At 37.7% G+C, this 9,030-nt stretch overlaps 1 protein-coding gene and 1 pseudogene across 1 annotated transcript; both read left to right on the forward strand.

Moving 5' to 3' along the window:
• The first annotated feature begins 698 nt into the window (after nt 1-698).
• Nucleotides 699-7,177, forward strand: LOC145787223 (glutathione S-transferase kappa 1 pseudogene; annotated as a pseudogene).
• Nucleotides 7,178-7,501: 324 nt separating this feature from the next.
• Nucleotides 7,502-9,030, forward strand: LOC145787457 (glutathione S-transferase kappa 1-like). The gene has a single exon (XM_082599202.1). The coding sequence runs from the start codon at nt 8,311-8,313 to the stop codon at nt 8,998-9,000; it is 690 nt and encodes a 229-aa protein (XP_082455328.1). The 5' UTR covers nt 7,502-8,310; the 3' UTR covers nt 9,001-9,030.

Consider the following 9,030-nt stretch of genomic DNA (forward strand, 5'->3'; position numbering starts at 1 on the left):
GACTTGTGCAGTTTATGGATTTTTCTTACAGGAACATCGAGAGCCACAAGTAGACTGACAAAACGGAACAAGCTGATTGGCATCATTATGTTTCCAACCCCAAGCTAAAGGAGAAGGTAGTTGCTGAACATTTACGAGGCTTGATTTCCGTATTTCAGCTTGATGTATCGCTCTGCGTGTATGTTGCATCAGAGCAGCTGACGTTGGTGGCAGCTTTTCAATAGTGCAACCATTGGTAAACATCATATAACGGCATTTGTCTACATCCGTGATAGTAGGACCATTGCCATAAAGAGCTATGACATACTTTTGTATGTCATTTATAGAAATAGGTGAGCTTGAGAAATTCAGAGAGTTAAACAAGCCACACATTGCGGTAAGATTAAGCATCCAACAATCCCAAGCCTTTTTTTTCAAAGACGAAACAGTATCACAGATTGTGATAGCATATAAAACAAAGGTAAAGAAGCGCAAATCATCGGAGATTGAGGTAAAGATGAAACAATATCATGGATTGGAATGAAGCGAGTTTTTTCTCCAACTCCAAATTCAGCCCATAGTTTACAGATTTCTAACTTGTCAAAACACGAAATTGCAATAATTACCACATTAGTATCTACTGTTTTGACTATGGCATCGGATTTTCCATGTTTCACATGGAGAAACATACGGGTGTCTGCCTCTTTGTGATCACATGGATGGGGAAACCTCAGACATGTCCAATGTTTGATTGTTAAGAGCTGTATCTAACGATGTTACGACAATCGTAAACAAGTTTGGATCGACTGAAGTTGTTCAGCTTGTTGAACCAGTTGATATAACGCAGTTTTGTTGCTGTCATTTCCCAAAAACTCAGACCAGTTGAGAGGAAGACGAGTATTACTTGTGACAGCCACGCAACACCCAGACCCTGTTTCTTGCAGAAGATAAGCCTCAAATAGCTACTGCCATCACAGAACATGCCAGCAGTGTGATGTCAGCCGATTATGAAGTAGTGAAAGAATCTGCCTCGAAAACCGATCACTACGTCCTTGATGGAGGGTTCTTGTTGCATCGAGTGCTATTGAAACTGGAGACAGTTATGGGTCTATTGCACAGTCGTATGCAGATTTTACCATTCGTCATTATCGCTTAGCAACGGTGGTCTTTGATGGATATGGTGGTCCGTCTATCAAAGACAATACCCATCAAAGATGCGGCATGAACGTCCACCCGGTTGTTCACTTTACTGTAGACACCAAGTTCATTGGAAAGAAGGAGCAGTTCTTGCCTCGAGCTTCCAACAAGGAAGGATTAATTTCTTCTCAACTGAGGAATAGAAGCTGCAATGTGATGAACGCTCCAGGTGATGCAGATGTTGACATTGTCAAGACGGCAGATGGACAGCCCTCATTGACATAGTACGACTTTAATTGGTGAAGACACGGACCTTTTAATATTGATACTACGCTATGCTGACACTGACCCAGACATTAAAGACCTCTACTTCCGCTCCGAAAAGGCTTACGCAACCAAGATACACGACATCAACAAACTTAAAGCAATCATCGGACCAGACATAATTATGCTTACAGCTCCTCTTCATTCATGCATTCACCGGTTGTGATTCAACGTCAAGGATATTTGGTATCGGGAAGAAGACGCTTTCAAGAAACTAGTGAAAAGTCAACCAATAATCAAAGAATGTGCAAATTGCTTTATTCTCCCAAATCAGACAGACCACATCATTAAGGATCTTGGAAACAAAGCTATGACCGTTATGTTTGGCAACGATGGCAGTAGTAACCTAGAAACACAGCGATACAATACATTGGTCAAGAAAATTCAAACAGCCAAATCCTTTGTTCACCCTGAACGTTTGCCACCTACATCATCCTTTACCAAATTCTACTGCCTCAGAGTTTACTACCAGATTATGGTCAGGATGGGTAGGCTACTGACGATGGTATGGATGCTCTAGACTGGGGATGGAAAGTAGACAATAATCAGATGGTTCCAATCATGACGGACATGAAAGCTGCCCCGGACAACCTACTGAAAACGATCACTGCAATTGCGAATCGTGTTCACCTCACTGTAGTTGCCGGAGATATGTGCTACCATACCATGCTGGATGTGGACCATGCCAAACTGGTTCATGTGTCCATACAGCAATCACATAATTACAGACGATGACATCGAGAGTGACAGCGATGAGCAGTAGTAATACTTGATCCATTTGCTTTCTTTACGCTGATTATGTCAAGAGTCTACATGACCACATCGTATGAACTCTTCATGCCTGCTCAGTTAACCCAAATATATATAGAAATCCCTGTGATAGAAATTTGCCGGGTTTTTTAATAAACAATACATTGTTATTGTACATTTTTAATTGTTTTGGCAGCCATCTTGGATTGCCATATTGAATTTATAGGCTATCAGATAATTTAACAATTCTGAGAATGGTCTCATTGACTTCACAAGGTATGAAAACCTAGATATAGACACCAAAACTACACGTTTTGGTCATATGATAACCAAGTTATGGTCAATTTACTGTTATTTTAATGGTTTGGCGGCCATCTTGGTTTGCCATATTGAATTTATAGGCTATCAGATAATTCAACAATTCTGAGAATAGTCTCATTGACTTCACAGGGTATAAAAACCTAGATATAAACACCAAAACTACATGTTTTGGCCATATGATGACCTAGTTATGGTCAATTTACTATGTTATTTTAATGGTTTAGCGGCCATCTTGGATTGCCATATTGAATTTATAGGCTATCAGATAATTTAACAATTCTGAGAATGGTCTCATTGACTTCACAAGGTATAAAAACCCAGATATAGACACCAAAACTACACGTTTTGGTCATATGATAACCTAGTTATGGTCAATTTACTGTTATTTTAATGGTTTGGTGGCCATCTTGGTTTGCCATATTGAATTTATAGGCTATCAGATAATTCAACAATTCTGAGAATGGTCTTATTGACTTCACAGGGTATAAAAACCTAGATATAGACACCAAAACTACATGTTTTGGTCATATGATGACCGAGTTACGGTCAATTTACTGTTTTGTTCAATGGTTTGGCGGCCATCTTGGAAGCTATCTTGAAAATAACCACTTTCCGGAAGTTGGATTCCTTAAGATTTTAAATATGTTAGTACTGACACTCAATACTAATCAAATCAGTTGAAAAACCATTGGTAACTTATTGTAACCAAAAAAGCAACACCAACAACAAACAAGCGACTACAATAAGAAAAAAACAAGCAAAAAATTAATACATGACATCACAATGACGTCATTAATAACATAATTTTGTGTCATTTTTATCTCGTGTATTTTGTAGTGGCAGTCAGTCCAAATGTAAAAAAATAACGTATCTAATTGCATAAAAATGCCGTGAAAAGAGCTCAAAATTGACTTGGGGGGAATCCCCGATTTGGGGGTGATCACGTGACTCAAAAAGTTGCGGCACCCACTAAAATTGAAGTTAGATTCATCAACCACAAAAAAATGCAAAAAAACAACGTGTAACACGTTTAGCCTAAAGATGCTCATTTTTGCCCCTAAGGGCCTGCACAATAAGTCATTTAACCGTATCTGTCACTGCTTCCTTTTGGCGTCAAGAGTTACTGGCCGAGACCATCAGGTCTACGTCTCTTTTATTGCTAATTACTCCGTCGGCTTATATCAAATAACAACGGGAAAAAGTATGCAGTTGATCAAAAGCCTTATATATCACTTTAATCAATTTATTTCGCAAAATATATTCGTGATTGTGTATTTGAGTTAAAAAAGGTGATAAAGACTCGGTTTTTGACCTATTTTCGTCATTTCTTGGTCAAATTTCTCAGTTGACATTTTATTTTGAAAGTCCTCTTGCACAGAACACAGAATTTCATCAATTTTGTTTTTCAGTTTTTGTGCAAACAGTATTCCATGCACTTTTTTCACTACAAAGCAATTTGCGCAAATAATAAATTACCTTCCTAATAGATGTCAGCCAGCAAAGAATGACTCATATCGCGTCAAAGACCAACTCCCTACCCAGACAGCAAAATCGACGTTGAATCAATGTAAAAATGACGGATTTTGCTGCCTGGGTAGTGAATGGAATTTTAGCGCCGTTGTGTTATGACTGACAGACACAAAATGAAACCGCACGCTGATAGTAAACTGTCAATTAAGCTATTGAATATCAGGAAATTTCTTGCATTTTATAACTGGCTGTGACAAAAGGTTTATTGTGAACTTCACAATTATCTGATACCAACATAATCGGGATTAAAAGTTGGGGCAAGAAAAAAAAGTAAAAGTCAAGAAATCTCAGGTTTCTAGCGTCACTGCTTCTATGTGAAATTGCTGAATTAGCAGAGGGCGAGACCATAAGGTCTACGCCAGTAACAGATACGGTTAAGTTTTTAAGATGCTTTTTGAAAAATTATGTCTGTAAAATCTTTTTACTCTGAAGTTAAATTATAGAATATGCAAAGGAATCTTCAACTACTTTTTGAAGGGTTATAAATTTAATTATTTTACCCCAAAAAATAATGAAATATTTGACAAACTTGGTCACTCCTGTCCTGGACTGCAGTAAGGTCTTGACCACTACACCAGTGTAACCAAACAGTGAGCATTGGGGTTTTGCTAACCAAGTCAAGTCAGTTTATTTTGTTTTAACAGCGCCATGTATCAACAAACAAGCAGAGTAAATGTAATTGTCAAAACAATGCATTGTACAACTGTTGGTTAGATTATGACGCAATGAGAATGGTAGCGAAAAACTGTATTATAAGCAGTCATCTAGTCAGCCACCACCCCATAACAGTAAATCTAACTACACATTCATACACACAGGCCTCAGGCATGCACTCACGTGCAGAGGCAGGCACACTACTTCAATGAATAAAAACGGTTCGCCACTGATGTTGTCTACACGATAGCCATGAAGACTTTTCCAATCAACAATGTTTCTTGGCAGTCAAATGAACCAAAATTAAAAGCAAAAGACACATGTTTTGTCCATGATGTTAAGCTTATCAGTATGGCACCAGTGGTGCAACCTATTCCGTCTCCTAAACACTTTGTCCCCCAATTTTGTCTCCTGAAAAGATCAGGGAAAAAATATAATGGAGCCAAAGTCGCTGGTCGGAGTTGCAGCAAACATTTCAAAATTTTTCCTTTGAAAAGATTGAGAGAAAAAATACAAAAGCGCCGAAGTCGCTGATTGGAATTGACAAAACAGTTGACCACACTAAGTACTGTCAACCGGGGTGACTTGTTCACCGGGGTGACTTTGATCTGGATGGGGTAACTTTGATCAGACACTGTTTTAGCTTTGTAATCGCCAATTTGAGTACGGTATAGGCTATTGAAATAATCGGCTAGTTTATAAATCAAATCTCACTTTCGGGTATGGGTTATCGAATGAGGGTTAGTCACACTTATTTTGTAGTGGCCCATAAAAATTCAGGGGAAACATTTTGAAATGTTTGCGGAAACTTCGATCAGCCACATTGGCTTTGTTCAATTCCTTCTTAATCTTTTCAAGGGACAGAATAGGTTGCATCCTGGCACCATTAATTCATGCCACCTCAACTACTAAGATGGTACTGCTACCATATTTTGCATTCATCAAATGCTGGCATTTGCACAACAATCTAATCTCTTATATAGTGTAATTTATTAAGTTAAGAATCGATTTCGCTATAGTAATAGCATCTTCAGCTAGCACATGTAAAAAAGAAAATTTGAAAAATACGTAAAACGAACAAATAAAGCAAACTCTGATATTATTAACATGCATAAAAATTCTATTTTAATTAGGTGGTTACATAATATTAAAATCAAAAGCTGCAAGCCTAAATCTTAAACCTCAACTACCAGTACTAATGAGATATATAATGGGCAAAAATGTGGGTTTTATCTCTGTCAATTTCTGCTAAACTTGAATGTTGAGAAACATTTTTTAGTAACAAAATATAATTCAAGAATCAAGACTGGTTGGTTTTTGTAGGCCTATGCCTTATCTATTTGTCAACTCAACGTAATCACAACATACGTAATGAACATACTATTCTTAAATATTTTGCTGATATAAGCAAACATTTAATATGTTTGGGCATGTATCTTTGCTGTGACAGTCAGTGATCTTGCTTTATGCATCTTGCAACAACCACCGCTGCCTTACAAAGAAAATGCTAAAAATCAACTTTCAAAGAAATGCCAACATGCCAAACCAAAATTAGTCTGCCAAATGCATAAAAAATGTCAAATTTCTTGAATTGAGCATTAAAAACACTGATAAGGTAACCCTGGTCAAGACCATAGAAAACAATGTAAGAGGCTAAAAAATTTGAAAGTTTTTGAATTTTGAACAGGTCCAGAGAACATTGTACCCCTACTGTATTGTAAGTATAGCCTCTGCCTGAAAGTAACATATCGAAGGCTGACTGATAAAAGCGCACAATATGGAGTCTTGTGATGAAGTCCTAGTGGATTTGTTTTATGATGTTCGTTCTCCTTATGGATGGGTGGGATTTGAAGCACTTACACGTTATGACAAAGTGTTTACACGAATAAGATTGCGCTTGCGGCCCATCAACCTTGTCAGCATTGGGCGGGTTGCTGGAAGCTCGTCTCCCATAGATAACCCTTCAAAAGCTAAATATTCACAAAAAGACCTGTTTCGGCTTGCTGAGTATTTTCAGTTGCCATTGAAACCTCCTAAAGATGTACGCAATGTAATGTTTGTGAAGGGAACACAAGAAGCTCTTCAACTTCTGATGGTGGTACAAAACCATTTCCCTGAACATTTAGAAAACCTTTCGAGAGCTTTCTTTTTGCGAGTTTGGTCAAAGGATTCTGATGTGACATCTGTTAATAGCTTAAGAGAGGCTTGTATTCATGCTCAGATACCAGAAAAAGAAATAACCAGGCTCATAAAACTGTCTCAAGATGATGATGCAAAATTGGCTGTTGAACTAAATAATCAAGAAGCTTTAAGTTATGGAGCTTTTGGAGTGCCCACTTACGTTGCTCACTTCAAAGGCAAGGTTCCTATGACATTTTTTGGCACTGATCGTTTGTTTATGCTGGCCCATTATTTAAACATACCATTTCCAGGTCCATTGAATGAATTCAAATCTTTGATGCTGTTAGATGCAAGATTGTAACTTAATAATGGTCAATAGTAAATGCAATGACAGATATGGGGAAGCATTAGTCAAATTTTTAACTGGTTGGACTATGAGTCAATTTCAAAAATGGGAACTGGTATACAAGTCTCCCCCCCCCTTGGTAACTCATGACAAAAAGGAATTGACCACAACATGTGGATTGAAGGGGTCTGCTACTATTCGGTGAGTCCGATTCGGTGAGTCTGATTCGGTGAGTTTCTAACTTCTAACCCCTAACCTTAACCCCAAACCCCTAACCCTAAAACGGCAATTTGATAATTAGGCTATGGTACCCGATAATTTAAAAAAAAAATTGAAAAAATCCCCAGTTAAGGGATCGGACTCACCGAATCGGACTCACCGAATCAGACTCACCGAATCGGACTCACCGAAACGGGCCATTCCGGGATTGAAGTGTGTGAACAGTAAAGCAAAGGTAAAGTAGTTTCACCCTATATGTTTGGTGGAGTCCTGTCTTTGTCATGAGTTACCAAGGGGGGGGGGGGACTTGTATACCAGCTCCCAAAAATGTTGCACTGAGTACTTTTTAGTATGTTGCTCATCTTTCCCTGGCTTTAGTTTCATAGTTGGATTTGTCAGGGTTGATTTTCTGTTATGTAATCTTCTCTTAGCCTTCAACCATGCTATCAACAAACCATAATAATGTTTTATTATTTTCTACAAATAAATTTATTTTCATGCGTTTTAGTTTCATCATAAGCAGCTAAAAATCGATTTTGATCAGCTAGAAGCTAGATCATCTTCAGTTAAGCTTATTCAAATAGCATCAAACAGAATGATAAAATATAATTCAAATGAAATGATTTTATTTGAATAAGCTTAACTGAAGATGATCTAGCTGCTAGCCGATGCAAACCGAGTTTTAGTTATGATTGAACTGACTCATGTGGGAAAATATATTTGTTTGTATTACCGGTACAAGACATGTATCCAAGTCGTTCATTTGAGGATTATTGTGGGTTTGACACCTGTCAGAAGATATTTCATTTTGTTGATTTATTATTTTCTAATTCTTGTTTGCTTTATATATGTATTTGATTGCAGTAATTTTATTTTTAAATATGTACACCATTACCATTTTATAACAGATTTTGACTTTTATTGAGACCATGCCTCGTGTAGCTAAAGTGCTTGTTGATCTATTTTATGATGTGGTTTCACCCTATAGCTGGTTTGCTTTTGAAGGTCTTACACGGTTCAACAAAAAATTTAACAGCAAGATAGAACTCAAACTGAGACCAGTTTTCATTGGAGGCATTATGCAACATACAGGAAATCAACCGCCTGCCACTGTGCCAGCCAAAGCTTTGTATATGAGCAGAGACTTGCCAAGACTTGGTAAATACTATCAGCTCCCGTTTAATACCCCTAAAGACGTAATGGAAGTGATGTTTAAAAAAGGAAGTCTTGTCACACAGAGGTTGTTAACGGCTGTGCATGATGAACATCCATCGTACTTAGAAAATTTAACAAGAGTGCTCTTTTTAAGAATTTGGTCCAAAGATCAAGATATTGTCTTAGTTGAAAGCTTAAGAGAAGCTTGCAAACAAGCTGGCATTCCTGACAAATACATTGATCCCCTTATCAGCCGGACGCAAGATGCTGACATTAAACAAGCTTTGAAAGATACTACACAGGCTGCATTAGACCATGGAGCATTTGGTGTACCAACTTTTGTGGTTCACCTAGATAGTGGACCAGAAACATTGTTTGGTGAAGACCGCTTGTTTCTGCTTGCCAACTACCTCAATGAACCTTTTCCTGGCCCATTAAATGACTTAAAAGATGCTAAATTGTAACTTGTGCTTTTACAAAGTTTTTAATTTTTG

The sequence above is a fragment of the Aplidium turbinatum genome, chromosome 18 (assembly GCF_918807975.1).
Source record: "Aplidium turbinatum chromosome 18, kaAplTurb1.1, whole genome shotgun sequence".
NCBI lineage: Eukaryota > Metazoa > Chordata > Ascidiacea > Aplousobranchia > Polyclinidae > Aplidium > Aplidium turbinatum.